The sequence below is a fragment of the Canis aureus genome, chromosome 18 (genome assembly GCF_053574225.1).
Source record: "Canis aureus isolate CA01 chromosome 18, VMU_Caureus_v.1.0, whole genome shotgun sequence".
Classification (NCBI taxonomy): Eukaryota; Metazoa; Chordata; class Mammalia; order Carnivora; family Canidae; genus Canis; species Canis aureus.
Genome location: NC_135628.1, coordinates 44,147,655 through 44,166,232, shown reverse-complemented (window position 1 = coordinate 44,166,232; position 18,578 = coordinate 44,147,655). Strand labels below are relative to the sequence as shown.

General features: G+C 37.8%; 1 protein-coding gene and 1 pseudogene across 10 annotated transcripts in view; both read left to right on the top strand.

The window, feature by feature from the left end:
• CDK14 (cyclin dependent kinase 14) overlaps positions 1–18,578 on the top strand; it is a 721,053-nt gene that overhangs the window by 620,788 nt on the left and 81,687 nt on the right. For 9 of the 10 annotated variants that reach the window (XM_077857033.1, XM_077857032.1, XM_077857025.1 and 6 more), the window contains 2 exons: positions 8,448–8,587; positions 14,444–14,587. In XM_077857033.1, the coding sequence (XP_077713159.1) occupies positions 8,448–8,587; positions 14,444–14,559 (256 nt within the window). In that variant the 3' untranslated portion in view covers positions 14,560–14,587. Of the gene's footprint in view, positions 1–8,447; positions 8,588–9,073; positions 9,193–14,443; positions 14,588–18,578 lie in introns of those variants that run through there. The other variant, XM_077857030.1, reaches the window with a different exon arrangement.
• LOC144288447 (protein tyrosine phosphatase type IVA 1 pseudogene) lies at positions 432–4,045 on the top strand (annotated as a pseudogene).

Below are 18,578 nucleotides of genomic sequence, written 5' to 3'. Positions count from 1 at the left end.
TTTCAACTATAGTAAAAGCATTTGTTTGAAAGTTACTTATAATAGAAGATTCTCTCTCCACACACACACACTGAATTCAGTAGGGATTGTTTCTCTTTGTTGTCATCTAGATTTATCATTTTAAAATTCCTTAGGTTTTCCAGAGAGTTTCTACAACAACAAATATCTTTAACTTTTTAAAAAAATGAATGTGGAATGAGTATGAAAGTCCTCTGTCCCAAATACCCTGCCAGGTTTATATGACCCTTCATGAACACAGAGCTCCCTTAGTCCACCCTCTGACCTGATAGGCACAGTCTGACAGCCGGAGGCAGGCCCCACCTCGGTGACCTGGGATTAAGCACTGAAATCAGTGGGAAGGCCTCACCACTGGCAGTAGCATTTCCCCATTTGCCAGAACATCGCTTGAAGCATCAGACCCCCACCCCGACATGGAAGTCCAAACGTTAGCCATTCAAAGGGGGTCAGCTGTCCCCGCCTAAAGACTGAATGTTCCTTGTGAAAAATCTGCAATACCCCATCTCTCTACACTGCTCCTTCCATTGAATTTCCTTGATGAGTTCCCTGACCTTGCCTTTCATATCTCTGGAGAGCCTCATGTTTATACTTCATGTTCAAGAGCCATCTGAAAAAAATTCTCCTGTGCACTTTGTTAACCCCTCCGACTCCCAGCTTCTGACAACCACTGATCACTCTTTAGTTTCTATAATTTGCCTTTGCCAGAATGTCATATAAATGGAGTTATTGCATATGTAGCCTTTCCTTCTTTCATTTACGTAATGCTTTGGAGACTTATCTATAAAGTTGAGTAGTAAAAGAACCTTAGCCTAAAACAACTTTGGTTAGTTAAATTTTGAAGCTTAATAGAGGTAACCTAAAAGAAGCCTTTTTCTGTTTTGTTTTAAAGATAGGGAAATAGGGATCCCTGGGTGGTGCAGCGGTTTGGCGCCTGCCTTTGGCCCAGGGCGCGATCCTGGAGACCCGGGATCGAATCCCACGTCGGGCTCCCGGTGCATGGAGCCTGCTTCTCCCTCTGCCTGTGTCTCTGCCTCTCTTTCTCTCTCTGTGACTATCATTAAAAAAAAAAAAAAAAAAAAAAATTAAAAAAAAATAAAGATAGGGAAATAACACTGAATTAATAATGCCAGCGATAAAGTCCTAAAGACTACAGGTATAGATGATTCTATAGTAACTAGATCAGGAAGATTATAAATATACACTTTTGGGAGGAAAAAATATCTCTTCTACCACAAAAATTGACCTAAAATGCTGGAGAAGATGTTGCTAAAAAAAGAACATGGAGCCACTTGGGGATCAGGAAACAATGCTTTGGGGCTATGAAAGGTGCAGCATAGGAATTGCGATTCCCCACGTACTCAAGACACTCAAAGCACTTCAACCTCAGTAACGGGCTAGGTGAAAAAAAAAACACTGCCTCCAGCAAAGAAAGACTTGCAAGGACAACTGTTGGCTTTGGCTCTGGATGGGGATGAAAAAGTCCTCTGAAAATTCTGTAATTTTAGGTTTAAATTTACATAACTCACATGGTTGCAGAAGCCAACAGAAAGAATTTAGAGTGCCTAGCTGTTAAGAGAGCCCCAAGACTCCTGACAGAAGCAAAAGAAAATCCCTATGGAGGAAGATATTCTCAGCCCAAGCCCATCAGAATTCCCACAGATTAACATTAGCCAAGCATGAGCTCACAATCCAGAATTGTAAAACATATGAGAAAAAGTCATTGTGAGTGAAGGTCAGTAACAAAAGCAACAACAAAATTGGCCTCCTCTCTCCCCCAGAATTTCAGATGTTGGAAATTATAAGACATAGAGCATAACTGTATTTAAAATGCTGTAAAGAAAAATTATCAAATCTAAAACTTGAACAAGAAACCATCAAATTGGACACACGAACTTGTCAAAGACTTAAAAAGAACTTATAAAAACAAAATGAACAGGGAAAACAGCATATTAGATGCAGCTGATTAGAGAATTAGTTGAACTGGAAGGTAACTCTGAAGGAATTACCCAGAATTCCTTCAGGGTTGCTTACCCAGAAGGACCAACAGTGTAAAGACAGGAAAAATGTAATAAGGTGGCATGACATTGGGGTTACAATATGAGAGAAGAGAGAGAATGGGGATAGGCAATATTGGAAAAGTAATGGCTGAATTTTTCCCCCAGAACTGTTGAAAGACATGAAGCCTCATATTCAGGAAACACTGGATATCAAGCAGGTTAAATGAAAACAACACCTTACATTGCAATTGTAAAAGGAGGAATATAAGAGCTAACAACAGCAACAACAGAAGCCTACAAAATAATATCTTCAGAGTAAAAGGAAAATGCTTTGAACCTACAATTATATCCCCAGCTAACTTTTATCCTGTATGAAAAAAAAAAAAAAAGAGAGAGAATTTGCCACTACATTCTTTTGTCAGGGAAAGAACTTCTGAAGTTTGTATTTCAGATGCAGAAAATCAGGGAGAGAAGGAACATCTGAAACACGAGAAGGTAATTACATGAATAATAAACATGGTTAAATCTAGTAATAACCATAGCAGCATTTAATATGTGTGTTTTTAAAAAGCACAGAAAATAGGGGCACCTGGGTGGTTCCAGTCAGGTGTCAGACTCTTGATTTCTGCTCAGGTCATGATCTCAGTGTCGTGAGATTGAGCCCCACATTGGGCTCTGCACTGGCCATGGAGCCTGTTTAAAATTCCCTCTCTCCCTCTCCCTCTGCCCCTCTCTCCCCCAGAATGAACTTAATAAATATATAGCACAGAAAAGAATAAAATACGAGACAGTATTGCATGAGAGATGGGACTAGTATCATCAGAAGTGTTACTAATTTCCTGTATTGTTCAGCGGGAAGGTAAATCTATAGTTTAACTCTAAACTTTAAGCAATTAAAGTGAAATGTGAAAATTAAGGAGCCATCCACTAGAACTGAGGGTAAAGGTATAATTGTGGAAGTTTCTTCTGATGTCCTTGATGGAAAAACAAAAAACATGAAATAAAACCAACAGCCCCCCCAAAAGAGAACACCCTGGCTGTAGATTGAGCGGTTCTGTGGTGTTCTTGGTCACATATTTATTACATTTTGGAAGGGCAGGGGAGACTTGTGAGGAACACAGCATGACCTCTATACAGACAAGTGAACTATAGAAATTCATTACTATTCCACCAAGAAGCTCCATAAGAGGGGTTAACTAGGACACAGGAGGATGGAATTAAAATAAGGAAAGCACTTTACAAGCATTCTGACCTAGATGGGCTAAACCTGGGGGAACTTCCTTTCTCTTGCCTCATTACAGGAATAAAGAGTTACTGCTGCTTGCTGGGGGGGTTCATTTCATCTCACATTACTCCCAACGTCTTGCTCAAAGCAGTGAGACTTACAAGTGTAGTATATTGAATTAGGCTACAGTTTCTTTACCTCTCTTCTGTATTATGTATTCTTTTTTTTTTTTTCAATTCTTTCATCATCCTATTGAATATTTTAACTAAGCATGGCTCAGATGAACTGACCAATTCTTGTGAAGTTGTACACTGGACAATCTAACCAGTGTGACCCTAAACAAATTTAAAGAGGGACTTAAAAAGTATGGCATTACCATAATAGTAAGAATATGTGAAGCAACTTACCACACTGCTCTTGTGTTGAAAGAAAACATCTGGGTTCTGGATTGACCATTTGATGGTGGTGCACTACCTTCCAGCCAGTCTGTTGATGACTAGTTATGTCTTGTGAAGATAAAGTTTCTTGAAGAAAGTGGTTGTTGTATCACTGTCATCTTGTTGCAGGTCTTGGGAGAGCTCTAATGCATGTTGTTCTAGCATTAATTGAAGGTGGCATGAGATATAAAGATGCAGAAAGTTTGTAAGACAAAAGTGCAGTTGAGCTTTTAAAAGCAAGCAGCTCTTGTCCTAAACTCCAGCTGCAGTTCCTATTTACCAGTAGTCATAGAAACTGCTGCTATAGTCATAAAACTGGGCTGCCTGTTGGTATTGCCTTAGATACGGAGCTTAATCATACGTATTAGCCAACACGTAGGCTTGGCGAATGGGAAGTCTAATGAAGCTTTCATTGGAGTATTGATATTGATAAGCAGTTCTATCAGAGCTCAAGCTTGGCAGAAATGCAGGCTGTGTGTTTGGATTATCATCTGCCTGTTTGGAAACTTAGCAAAAGATGCTTGCTGTTCAGCGTTTAAAATATGCTTATCATTTTCATCAATTGACCTTTCCAGAAAGCGTGCCATATAGAGTTATAAGTCTTCTTCAAATCTATTCACATGCCAGAATCTTATCAATATGTAAAAAAAATTAAGAGATTGGGTGCCAAAATACCCAGCCACAATACTTTGTATTTTTTTGATATCATATAGAATTAAAATTCAGGAACTAAGAAAAACAGTCTAGATCTTCTGTGGTTTATCCCTTCAGTCATTTCAAACATTGATAGTAGGACCCGTATGGCTATTTGCCTGCTACTTTATGTTTATATCTCTCACATTTAAAATAATATACATCAGATTTGTATAACCACTGATTCTGTTGGGTTTTGGCCAAGCCTGATAATGAGTTTTTAATGTCTTTCTATAAATCTCATTTTGTGCTATTATGAAAACCTCCATTTTGAAAATCACAAACCTCTGGTTGAAAAGTTCATGTAAAGTCCACATTATGACAGAAGCACATATCTTCAACGTCTCCAGACAAAAACATCTTAAAGTTAATTGAATGTTTGCACTTTGGGGTACAAGTTAAAAGAGAAGGTGGAAAAATGTGGGAGTGAGCTACTAAGTACTTATAGCAAAATGTTGTGTTTGTCTTGTATAGGGTATATTGAATATAACCATTAGTAAATATTTGTTTTTTAAGATAGACATGCTTTGTTCTTATAGCTCAAATAATTCGTAATCATAAAATTCCCAAAAATTCTATAATTTTTTCCCTATTTTTATTGGAAGTTGTTTGCCAACTATTGTTGTTACAAGTGTGAATTTTTTCCTTCTCTCAATCTTTCATGCTAAAAGAAAAATTAGTTTCTGCTAATGAATTGAGTGTCTAATATTTTATTTTCCTGTTGATCTATGTAACTTAATATTTGTATACTTGATAATTTGTCTTTTGTGATTGATAAAGTGGTACTGTGCATTAGTGTTCAATCATTTATTTATAATTTCTGGAATGTGTGGTTCTAGTTCTTGGGGAAAATAATTTGTCAGTGTCCATCAGCATGTAAAAACTTCATGCAAGAGTTTAAACATTTAAATATTGACATGGAAAAAAAAGAAAAAAGCAATGATTTAACACATGGAGATAGAATTTTTAATTTTTGCAACAAAAGAGGAAATGTTCAATTTTACAGTCAATTTAAAAGAAGGCAGGAAAAGAAAAAAAGACAAAGGAAGACAAAATAGAATGCAGTATTGAGATGTTAGCAGTAATTCCAAACATATCAGTAATCACAAAATGTAAGAGTACTAAATTTTCTCCTTGGATAAATATTAAATCCAGCTATATAATATTTGTGAAAGATACCTTACAATTATGGATATGAAACATTTAAAGTAAGAAGATGACAAAAGTTTGCCAGGCAAGTATCAAACAAAAGAAAGTTGAGGTCATTAATATGAGAAAAAAAATGAATTTTAGCCCAAAAACCTTATTGAAAATAAACAAGGTTGCTACAGAGAGATTGAAGACTAAATTTATCAGGAAACAATAAAAATGCTAAACTGTTATGCATTGAATTACCTGCCTTTAGAATATATAAAATAAAAATTAATGGAATTACAGGGGCAGCCCGGGTGGCTCAGCGGTTCAGCACCGCCTTCTTCAGCCTGGGATCGGGTCCCACATCGGACTCCCTGTGTGGAGCCCGCTTCTCCCTCTGCCTGTGTCTCTGCCTCTCTCTCTCTCTCTCTCTCTCTCTCTGTCTCATGAATAAATAAATAAAATATTTTAAAAAATGAATGGAATTACAAGGGAAGATTTTTTAAATAGATCATCACAATGAGAGGTTTAAAACAACCACAATTCCACAATTATTCTAACATTCTGATAGAACACACTTATGCTTTGGGATGAAAATGTCCAAATAAGATATCCTGAAAATGTCATATCTCAAAAAATTTGGATAAACTCAAAAAGTGGTTTGGTAATGACAAAGATTCTGAAGTTGAAAATGTGGAGAGTTGGAATAAAAGTGGTTCTTGAAATGTAAGTGAGGAAATAGACTTTGTAAATTAAAATTTTATGGTAATTAAAATATTTTATATAACCTGAATATTACAGATAAGCATTTGATTATTTCATCAACATTCAAGTTTGGCAGTAATCATTTTGGGGGAGGAGAAATGAGATTGTCTGATACTGGCTAATTCCTTATATTTAGTCTGAATATGATCAGCAACTACACAGAGTGTGATTCGTGGTTTATTGGAGCCAGAGGGACTGCAGACATAAGGTGGTTCATCACTCTTGTACAGAATCAAGCCTATAACTCAGATCTAGTCTCAATCTGGCACTATTATTCTGTTTCATCAAAGCTATTAATAATTGATACCAACGATCATGTTCACCATGATTATATATAAGCTATACATTCAAAGTAAGTGCAGCTTTTAGCATGAAGTCTACCTATCTTGAACTTTGCATTTGATATTTCAAAAGATGTTAATGAAAAGTTTATAATAATCAGAGTCTTAGGAAGAGGCAGCAACAATTTGGATGGCCCTGACCTATCTTAAAGGAAAGAAGGAAAAAAGAAAAAAAAAGCTGTAGAGAATTTTGACAGACACTCCCTCCTTTTCCTGTAGACAAATTTGTCTTTCCCAGGCAGAGATCTTTAAAACTGATTTTTTTTTAAAAAAAACAGCCACTACATGTGGGTGGGGGGATGGGGTAACTGGGTGATGGGCACTAAGGAGGGCACATGATGAGATAAGCACAGGGTGTTATACTCTATGTTGGCAAGTTGAATTTAAATAAAATATAAAAATTAAAAAGTAAAACAGCCACTACAGCGGCTAAATACTGAACCCATCTGTGACACCTTCACATATGAAGACTTAGAGAGGCCTCTTAGGTGGGGTCTTCAGAGTAGTATTTTTCTTTGCTCTTTCCCTGTTTCTTCCTCTCCCCAAATTCATTACCTCCTTTCCTCTTCCTCACCCCCAATCCCCTCTGTGCGCCATAAAAATTTTAAGTCAATGCTGAATAGCTGCTTGAGTATGAAGCAGGAGAATTGGTAGTTATTGAGGAAAGTTCATTGGCTATGTGTTTAGTAACTTCAAGACTTTTGAAAAAGTACTCAACAGCAGATAAACTGGCCTTCATACTCTCTGGATCTCTCTGAGTCAGTGTCCCTATCGCACTTATTGCAGAAACTCAGAACCCATGGGTTGCCTTTAGAAATTATCTGAGAGCATAGCAAATGCAAACCACTTTAGCGTCAAGTAATTCTAGATGGGTTTAAATCCACTCAACCTGCTAGTTGAGCAATCCACACCCTTCTCCGACTCCCACTTAGCTTGTCCTGCTATTAGATGGAGACAGAATTCCCTTGTCAAACCAAATAAATGTGAGCGAGGATGGCAAGTGCCTAGGAAGGTGCTTGACACGTGTTCAACTACCCATGAATAGCAGCTATCACCAGGAATACTTTTATTATCATGTTTACATTCATTGTCTGGGCTTGATTGTACTGAGCTAGGAAATAGAGATTCCACAAGAAGCAAGGCTGGGCTGGACCCTGACCTGGTATGCATTTGAAAGTTGTCTCACATGGAGATTTGACTTCTCTGCCTTTTTTTTTTTTTTTTGCAATCTTGAGACACGTATTTTCTACTATTGTTCTAATGGTCATCTTGAATTAATTCAGCCCCATCTGGTTTATACACATTCCCTTCGTTAACCTGCATGTTAATATTATGATTGCTGATATTTGACAGGGTACTTATGCCAATAATTTTATATTCAATGTAAGAAAATGTAAATTCTTAGAGGAAAAGTAACTTTAGTAACTAGAGAACTTAATAGTAGTTTTATTTTAATTCTCCTAGTTATTTTGTATTAATTTTCCTGTAAATGTATCCAGATGTGTATGCAATAGATAGATTTTATGAACAAATTCTGGTAACTATTTGATAAATTATCTCCTGAAATTTTCTACCTTGGGATCTTGTTCTATCCTGGAAGCATCAACCTTTGCTTATAGTAGAAATATTTTAAATCAAAGAGACCAAGATATCAAGAGTTTAGATTAACCGATGCTCTAAGATGCAATGAGAATTCTGCTTCTGTTTATTTTCAGCAGATAATTTAACTTGTTCTTGGCCAAGAATAAATAGGTCCAGAAAAATTATGTGAGCTTTATGTCTTATTTAGTAGATTTTCTTGTTTGGTCTGATTTCTCTTTTTTGCTTGTGTTTTCAGGCTCAGCTATGTGAATTATGCAGAGGATCTGGCCTCCAAGCTCCTACAATGTTCCCCAAAGAACAGACTATCAGCACAGGCTGCCTTGAGCCACGAGTATTTTAGTGACCTGCCCCCACGGCTATGGGAACTGACCGATAGTGAGTATGACAGATCTGAAACACCCAGTCAAAGCAAGCAGATCATTTTAGCATCTGTGTGTAACATACTTGCAGAAGGATTCATGTTTTTATATGTGCATATGTAAGATTATGTATTTTTGTGTATGCACTACATGTACACGCATATATGTGTGTATATACAGATGGGGGCGGGGGAAGAGCCAGGAAGAGAGAGACAGAGAATGAGGGAAAGGGAGTCATGTGTGTATATATATTTAGTGGAATCCTGCCATTCAATTGCTAGCTTACTAGACAGAGAAAGAAAATGGATTCCTTTTTTGCTATCTCTGCTCTGCAGTCTGCAACTGCATGTTTTTGTATTTGATTGTGTGTGTGTCCAAAAGAATGATCTGAGCGGTTATAAAGGAAAATATGATTTACATATTTAGTGCTTTATGCATGCAGTACTTTTTAACTGGCTTCAGTACACAGAGGAGAAATGATTCATTTTTGTTTGATTCTCAGAGACCATCTTGGTTGTAACAATAACGTTAAAAAGGGCTGCTATGCAGTGAGCTGACGAGCAGAGTTGGCAACTGGCTAATGCACTGAATTGACATGTAAGAACCGAAGACTTGTAATTCATTTCAACTACAAATGCTCTTGGTATTCACACAGACAGCTCTTCTCTGGATCTTTTAAAACAAAACACATTCCTGGGTGGGTTTTTGTTTTGTTTTTACAAAAGTGTTCATATTTACACAGCCTTTTTCAATTACATTTTAAATATTTGGGAGATTTATAGCTGGGAGGATCTCCTCTTTCTTCCAAAGTGTGAAACAGAATTCTTGTGAAATTTTGTAAGACACTATTGCAGCAAGAACATTTTTGTTCAATGGTAATGCGTTCTTTCCAAACGCCAATTCGAAACACTCCTTCTCGTACTCTTTTCTGACTGCCTTAAAGATTAATATACTGAATATATACATATATATATATAATATGTTTATTAATTCTTGGGCACACACTTACCATAGACATAAATAAAGTTATTTCCCTAATCTCTTGGACTTTAGGCTTTTTCCCTCATTGTAGTATTCAATTCTCCTTGACAACAGTAACCCTTTATTTTGTAGCTAAGTCCCAAGTAACAACTCCTCTTGCATATTTCTACCCTAAATCTTTTTTGATATCCCACATTTAATTTGAATTACTTTCTTTTTACCCTAAACTGTCTAGAGCTATATTAATCCGCTGCTCCCCCTTATATTTAGTGAATCTTCTTTAACATTTTATATATTCCCAACCAATATTTATTCTATATTCTTCCCTACTTTCTTTCTAAAAGTCTACACACTGATCAATATGACAGCAATTCCCATTTTTTTTCATTAAAGATGAAATTTCTGTGGAAAAATAATGAATTAGTGACAAATCTTCCTATATTGGAAAAAAAAGGATACATATGGGCTCATTAGTTTATGGCTCATCAAATACAAACATATGGTTTGTTTTCCCATTTAGTGTAACTTGTAACTTGATATCACTCCTCCTTGGTGACATCTCAATCCCATCTGACTCGATGATTGAGTTTAAGCCAGGATTTTGATGGTCTATGAATTCTGAATTCTGTAGTAGTACTTTTCTGTTAATATGGACTTATTACCCACTTGCCACTTAGTTTATCAGCCAGTGGTTAAATCCAGTTTCTATCAGTAAGTAAATGCCTACACATTATCACCCGGCAGCAGGCTGCCACCGGAGACAGCCCTGTCCCCGTCATTAACAAGCACAATGTATGCAGAACACCAGAGGGGAATTAAAACCACAAAAAATACCTCAGGGTGGTATTTTTAATATGAGAATTTAATTTGTAATTTCACAGATTAAGAATTTTGGCTGCATTAATCCCTTTATCAGCTCACAGCAGGCTATTTGCAGAAGCATAACCATAAGGCGATATTCATTGGCAGAAACACGTCTTTGCATTAACGTTAAACATCAGGAGCAGTGAAACCTTTTGAAGGGGGGAGAATAAAGATGAAAAATCATTATATTTTTAAAGCAAGATTCTGCTAAATGCCTCCGGTAACAATTTTGAGTTACAGAAATGCTGTTTCTGTGTCTAGCAGATAATCATTATGAAGCATAAATCCAGTCCCAAGAAGGGACAATCCCAGTATTAAATACTATAGTCATTTCCATTTAGAACAACGTAGTAGTCCTTGTAAACATGTTTACAAAACAAAATTCCTAGACTTGGGAAACTTTGGGAACTAGTTCTTTTAGGTGAAATGACTGCTTTCAGAGACTCTGCAATCTAGGTTAATATTTCTTCAGACTATAATTAGAAATTATTCGAATTAAATTTGACATTAGTTTGGAGTCCAATGAAAGTTTATCACCTGGCAATGGCAGCAGCAATTCCTCACGTGCTTCCTTTTCCAAGGAGATTTGGAAGGAGATCCACCTGGGAGGAAGTATTGCAGAACCAATAAATGGATTGTCAAATAAATAAATGAATGAATGAATATATAATCAAATTGATTGAATATATAATCAAATGAATATTAATCAAATCTTGGAACTTCACCATATTAGCCTACTCAGGCTGTTATAACAGAATATAACTTAGCCTGTGGGGGCTTAAATAGCATTTATTTCTCATAGTTCTGGAGACTAGGATATCTAAGAGCAAGGCTCTGGCAGATTTTGTTCCTGGTGAAGCATCTCCCTGGCTTTCAGAAAGCCACCTAGCTATATCCTCACATAGCAGAGAGAACAGTCTCTCTCTCTCTTTTCTCTTCTCTTCTTTTCTCTTCTTATAAAGCCCGTAATCTCATGATGTGGGCCCCACCCTCATGACCTCCTCTAACCCTAATTAATACTCAAACATTTCGTCTCCAAATACCACCACATTGGGGATTAAGGTTTCAACATATGAATTTGGGAGGAACACAGTTCAGTCTCTAGTGCTTACATTCTTAAAGATAGTTTATAGCATTTTTGAAAGAATGTCCACAAAAGGAAAACACATATGCAAGCAGAAAGCAAAACAGGTTAAAAGGAAAAAATTGGAACAAAAATAAATTAAAAGTGGGCTTGAGCCTTCTTGGCCTACTTTAATATATCAGAGTCTGAGAAAGAGTGTCAAGTGTTATTAGAATCTTGGTTACACAAAGCACTGCAGTTGTTCATGGATTAGTGTAAAAATTAAGTTGTATGCTTATGTCAGACTCTTACTTGCTTTAGAAGAACATTTAACGATATAATATCTTGCTTTACTGTACTGTCCCTTAAAATCTCATGAGTTTACATAAGGATAGAATTCAGGGGGCGCCTGGGTAGCTCAGGTAGTTAAGCATCTGCCTTCGGCTCAGGTCATGATCCCAGGGTCCTGGGATCAAGCCCCGCATCAGCTCCCTGCTGAGAGGGAACTCTGCTTCTCCCTCTCCCTTTGCCCATCCCCCCACCACCTTGTTCATGCTTGCTCTGTCACTCTCTCAAATAAATAAATAAAATCTTTAAAGAAAAAAAAAAGGATAGAATTCAGAAGTGGTAGTGGTGTGTTAGTGTGCCACCAAAGGGGGAATTATAAATTCATCGAGCAAGAATAGTGATACCTGGGGATCTGGTAGTTAAAGCTGGCTAATTCTGGTGGCACCCTGTCACTCTCCCTCCGTCCTGAAACCCCAACAGCCATGCCCCACTTCCTTACAGAAATTTAATTGCATGGAAGTAAATGGAGGGCTGATTTAGAAGAAATTCATTACTTTTCCCAAATACACCACAGGGCGTTCTCCTGTGTATACTATCAAGTTACATAAATTATTGAAGCTGAACTACCCTTGTCAAAGTAAATGAACAAAATACACTTCATAGCACAGAGTCCTTGATTTTATTACATTCATTTGCTAATTCACAAAACTCAGATCTGCTGTAAAAGAAGGCCAACAAATTGGTGCAGTATGAAGAGCACTGAACTGGGAATCAGACCACCTGGATTCTAGCTTCAGCTCCACTGATAACTAGCCAGGCAACTTTGGCTGAGTTCCTTGGTCTCTGTGGGTGCCTGATTCCTCATTTAGAGACACAATGATCCCTAAGGACCTTTCCAGCTCTGATGTTTGTGAGTTTCCCTACTCATTCCTATATATGTCCTACATATTATCCTAAAACAACATTATGCCATTAATGTGGCCTTATGCCATCTTCTTAAAAATAAAACAAACAAACCCGGCTCAAATCCATTTACTGCTTCCAGTTCCTAGATTTCCATTCTCTCATGAGTCCTTTTGAACTAGCCTTTCACAATGCCCAAGACTCTGCTCGCACCTGCTGTTCTCAAAGTCTTTGTCCACTGATCTTTCCCTAGACTTCATCTAGATCCATCAACCGAACTCAACACAATTGTCTACTGTCACTTCCTAGTAACATTTCCTTCTCTTGGATTCTAGGACAGGTCTCTCCCATGGCTTTCCTTTTGCTTCCCTTAAACTCTCCTCTTCAGACTTTGTGGATTTCTCATTTGCCAGACCTCTCACTTTGAGAGTGCCCTGGCACATAATCCTCACGTCTTTCTATCCGCATACTGCCTAGAGCCTATGTGATCTCATTCAGTCTCATGATTTTAGGTATTATCTATACACTGACAGCTTCCAGATTTTTCTCTCTACACCCACCTTCCCTGACTCCAGACTTGCACATTCAACTGGCTTACTCGGCATCTCCATTTGGCTCTGTAGTAGGCATCTTGAACTTAATATCACCAAAACTGAACTGTTCTTTTCCCCAAGACTTGCCCCTTCTGGACTCTCTCATTTGTCAATAAATGGCAACGTCATTCTTCCAACTGCTGGAAGCTGTCTTCCATGCCTCTTCTTTTGTCACACTCAAACCCAGTTATTCCCCAGACCCTACTGGGGCTACCTTCCAAATAGATCAAGGACACACCACTCCTCACTTCCTTGCTGCTATCACCCTGCCCCAAGTCACCGTCTTCTTTCACCTCTATTTTACAACAGCCTTCTGTTTTGCCTGCTTCTCGTCTTGCCCCTGGGTGTCAGCTCTTGCTGTTTCCTCTTCCTATCATTTGTGCCTACTTTTCTTCTAGATCTGTGCATGGCTTGCTCTCTCACCTCCTTGGATCTCTGCTCAAATGTACTTTATCAAGAAAGGCCTAAGGGCGCCTGGGTGGCTCAGTTGGTTAAACGTCCAACTCTTGATTTCAACTCAGGTCTTGATCTCGGGGTTGTGAGTTCAAGCCCCACGTTGGGCTGAGGAGAGGAGAGGAGAGGAGAGGAGAGGAGAGGAGAGGAGAGGGGAGGAGAGGAGGGAGAAATCCTTCACTGAACCTTCTTCCATCCCAGCATTTCCAGTTTCTCTTCCCTGCTTTATTTTTCTTTATAACACTGAACTACTAACTGATATATTTGTTTGATTGTTTATCATCTGTCTCCCCCAAAGGCAATCAACAAGACCAAGGATTTTTTTTTCGTTCTGGTTTAAACAGTGCAGGATTTCAAAATACCTAAACAGTGTGGGGCTCCATAATTATTTCTCCAGTGAATGAATGAATGAATGAAAGAATGGCATGAAGGAAGTGCAAGATGTTGTTTCCAATCCAAGTTAGTTATTCTAGATCAGAGAAATATGAGCATGAATATCACCTGCCTTATGGTTCTGAAAGAGAAGGCAGACAGTGCTATGATGCATATGTATAAATCTGTGTAAATGCGTCTGTGGCTGTTACCACTTGACATTTCAGACCAACACATACCACAATGTTCCACAAGCTGGACATCTAGAATTGCATCTCAGTTTCCATGTTTTATAAGAAAAGGTTATAAATATGTCTATAAATATATAAATGGAAACTCTCTATTCTGTCCACAGTGTCTTCTATTTTTACTGTCCCAAATGTAAGATTGCAGCCAGAAGCTGGAGAAAGCATGCGGGCCTTTGGGAAAAACAATAGTTATGGAAAAAGTCTATCAAATAGCAAGCATTGATGAGCACAGCATTCTCAAGAGAGCACAGGTAAGATGACCTACTTTGCCTGGAAAGTAATAATGAATACCATTGAATGGATCTTTTAAATGAAATATTTCAGATTCCTTTTTTCCCCTTAAGTGTCCTTTGAATCTCTTATGTTCATTATGGCATTCATCACAGATTCTACTGAGGAGAGTACAGTTAGTCATATTTTCAGGTACCCACTGGATCTTAGCCAAAATTGTATTTTATTTATGCAGTCAGAAACAAATCATTTCACTTACAAGCAAATAATTTTAACTACTCATATGTTCTTTGCTGAGACTAGAATAAGGTTAACCTCGGGCTGTATCTAAGTCACAGATTTGCTTTATTTGGCCCACGCAATTTTTTTTTATATTAATTGCTTTTGCTTTAAAATGGAGATATTTTACACAAAGTCTGGATTCTTAGCTTTTAAAAAAAAAAAATCAGCAACTCTGGCAATACTGCATTTATATTCCTGCCAGAATTGTGTGTATATAACTGGATCATGGCTGCTTCCCTTGGAAAGAACATGCGCTCCCTAGTTTAGCTTAGCTGCTGTGTGGGCTATTTAACCTACTTCTGATTCCTCCCTGGTCCCAAGTACAGACCTTACCATGATGCAGCTTTTTTTTTTTTTTTTCCTGTTCAGTTCCTTGACTTCTACTATTCTGCAGATAGGAAGCATAATCTAAACAAGGCAATCTCTAGCACGTCGCCTGTTGTAGTAACACATGCTTCCCAGAAACAAAGCAGAAGACAGTAACTTCTTAAAAGACTGTGTCTTTATTGCCAGATGGAAATGTCTGGGGTTTTTTGGAATTTTATGCATATATATATCTTTCCGTTTAATGTAACAGAATTCTGAAACAAATAGAGAACACTTTTTTTTTGCAGGGAAGGCTTTTTATTTGCTATCCCGTATTTGTTCCTTGCTTATGTGGATGTTCAGTGGTTAAATGTTCCAGTAAATTGAAGGATATGGACATTGCAAGAGCCCTCTTCCTTCTTCTTCCTCTTAATATGAAATATATTAGCAGGCTTAATTGCCAGCTTGGCACAGTGAAAAATGATACTGTCCCCATTGTCTTGTGGGTGATTTGCCAATAACTTGAGCTATATGAGGGGCTTAGCTTTCGCATACATCAATGTGGGGACCAATTTTGGCCTCTCGGGAGTACACTATTGAGTTATGAATGATGAAAAGGAAAGATGCCCAAATAAAACATGGTATATAAATGCCAGTCAGAAAATTTTACTGATAGACCTGCCACTCCATACCTAAGAATTCTGGTTATTTCTCCCCATTGGATACAAAATTACCTAGAAGCACAGGTTCGCTCCCTCCCTGGTATCTGTACTCTCATTCTGAGTTTCAACTGGTCACACAATGAATGGGGTGAGTTACCTCCTGGTCCTGAGAACAGTTTTAATTCTCGAGGTCGGTAGCACATGCTTTTTAAAGTATTTAACCTGCATTACCACAGTGAGGGCCTCTGGTTTTGTAAATTCCATAGCCAATACAGCAAAACAAAACAAAAGGTAGACTTTATTTGTGCTGCTGCCTCATGCACCCATGCACACAGGCAGGCTTGAATTTCAGTCACAGGGCTGTGTGTCTTTTTTTCTCTGCTCTTTTAAGATTTCTATGACCTGAGCCCAGCCAGTCAAAGCTGCTAGAAGGTATTTCAGATCAGCCTCTCCTTGGAAAACCAAATCAAGCTGACTGGACAGAAGCATTGTTCATAAGGTCTCAAAAATTGCTCATTAAAAAAGAGGGTTTTAAAGAGGTGCTCAGAATTAGAATCATCAGTATTTGAAAGAAATGTATTTTCTTTGCACTATATATTTTAAACTAAATTTAAGGCTATCGGAGCTCCTTCTTCCTCTGGAATTATTTGATGATAATACAAATATGTTCTCTATGAGTTTTCTCTTTTTCACATCAACTTTTAAAGCTTTAATATTACTCTTTTTGTTGCTGTCTTCCAAATCCAAATGCCTCAGCTCAAGTCAACATTATACTGAGGAGACATCTAAGTTTTCTTTTCTCAGAAAAGCTGCAGGGAAGCTGGATTCTAAGAGTGTTCTGTCAGCAGAAAAAGAAACCATTTTAATTTCTCACCTTTGTGGGTTTTTAATTGTACTCAAATAAGGCCATCTTAGAGATCAAATAAAACAGCCTACATATTGGCCTAATACATCTGTGCAGTGAAGCTTATTCTGACCAATGGCCAAATATTAGTGCCTATATTGTAGATATGATAGAGCAAAAAGTCTAGGTAAATAAGAATATTTGTACAGAAAAACATGTAATACCCTAGATTTTGATTTTGTTGATGATGAATTAATTAACTGTTTAGAGCAAGCTGTGGCATGTTTTTTTCAAATGTCCCTATTCTTTGTGAAGCCCAGAGAGATTGAGAAGAAGAAGGGTGGGAAAAGAATTTAAGGGCCCAATGAGACTACAACTGTAATCTAGCATTTCAGCCACCTCTCTTTGGGGAGTTGCACAGAGTCAGTGTGAAAAATGCATTGCATCACTTCTGTTTTTGAAATGATGGAGAACTGTTTTAAGTCCTAATTTTGTCCCTATAACTCAATGCCAGATTTTTTCTAAACTTGCATATTAAGGTCACTTCAATTATTGAGTTAATAATGCTGGATTTGCATAAAGTGGCCTTAGTGGAAAAGCTAATGAGAAGCATTTTTCTTTGCAGCAGAAAGCAATTTTGGTTTCAGAGTCTTGTAACCAAATTAAATGAAAAGAAAACTCCCTGCACCTAAGTTAAAAATGGGATGGGTGCCACTGGATGATCAAAATACTATGCTTCCTACATTTTGTTATCCTCTAAAGATGTTAGTAGACTAATGATTTCAAAAATTCTCCCCACTCTTTTTATGAGCATTAAAGAGTAGACCATTTTAAAGTCTGAGAGAGCCTTAAAATGTGCATTGAAACTTTCCCCAAAGACCAGAAGTGGGGATCCCTGGGTGGCTCAGCGGTTTAGCGCCTGCCATTGGCCCAGAGCACGATCCTGGAGTCCCGGGATCGAGTTCCGTGTCGGGCTCCCGGCATGGAGCCTGCTTCTCCCTCTGCCTGTGTCTCTGCTTCTCTCTCTCTCTCTCTCTCTCTCTCTCTATGTCTATCATAAATAAATAATAAATAAAAACTTAAAAAAAAAGACCAGAAGCTATATTAAATACCACATCCATTTGTATCACTTATATTTGCGTATAGCAAAACTAACCATGCCCCTATACTGAGCCTAATTTTCCAGTTATTCTAAATTGAGCTAGGAAGTACATATTCAGTCTGCTCCTCCTTTAGCTGAATACAGAATTAAGAATGGCCTCTAATCGTTTAGACAGATTTTTTTTTTAATGTTTTGTGTTCATTATGGAACATCTCTTTTCAGTGAATCGCTTGGTCTTCAGGCCCTGTTAAATTCATAGTAAATATACAAAGGTCAGTCTAGTATATGAAAAAATTCTCTTTGGTTCAAGTGCAAGAAGTTAACCTCATACATATTTTGGTGACCCTCTCCTTGCCTGAGAGCACATTATCTTTTCCAATTAAACTGAAATATTATATGACAATGAAAAAAATGTATTAGACTCTGCTTGACTCAGTCATAAAGCAATAATTTCCTAAAAGTAGGCTGCCAGGTAACCAGCGTAGAATACATAAATTGCTTGAGAATTTTAATTTTTTTTTTGATTTATGATAGTCACACACACACACAGAGAGAGAGAGAGAGAGAGAGGCAGAGACACAGGCAGAGGGAGAAGCAGGCTCCATGCACTGGGAGCCCGATGTGGGACCCGATCCCGGGTTTCCAGGATCATGCCCTGGGCCAAAGGCAGGCGCTAAACTGCTGCGCCACCCAGGGATCCCCGAGAATTTTAATTAAGATAAAGACCTTTAAAAAAAACAAGCTCCAGGAAGACTATAATGCATTTGTGCTTAAGACTCTTTAGCATCACTGTCTGAACATCCAGTAAAGCAGGT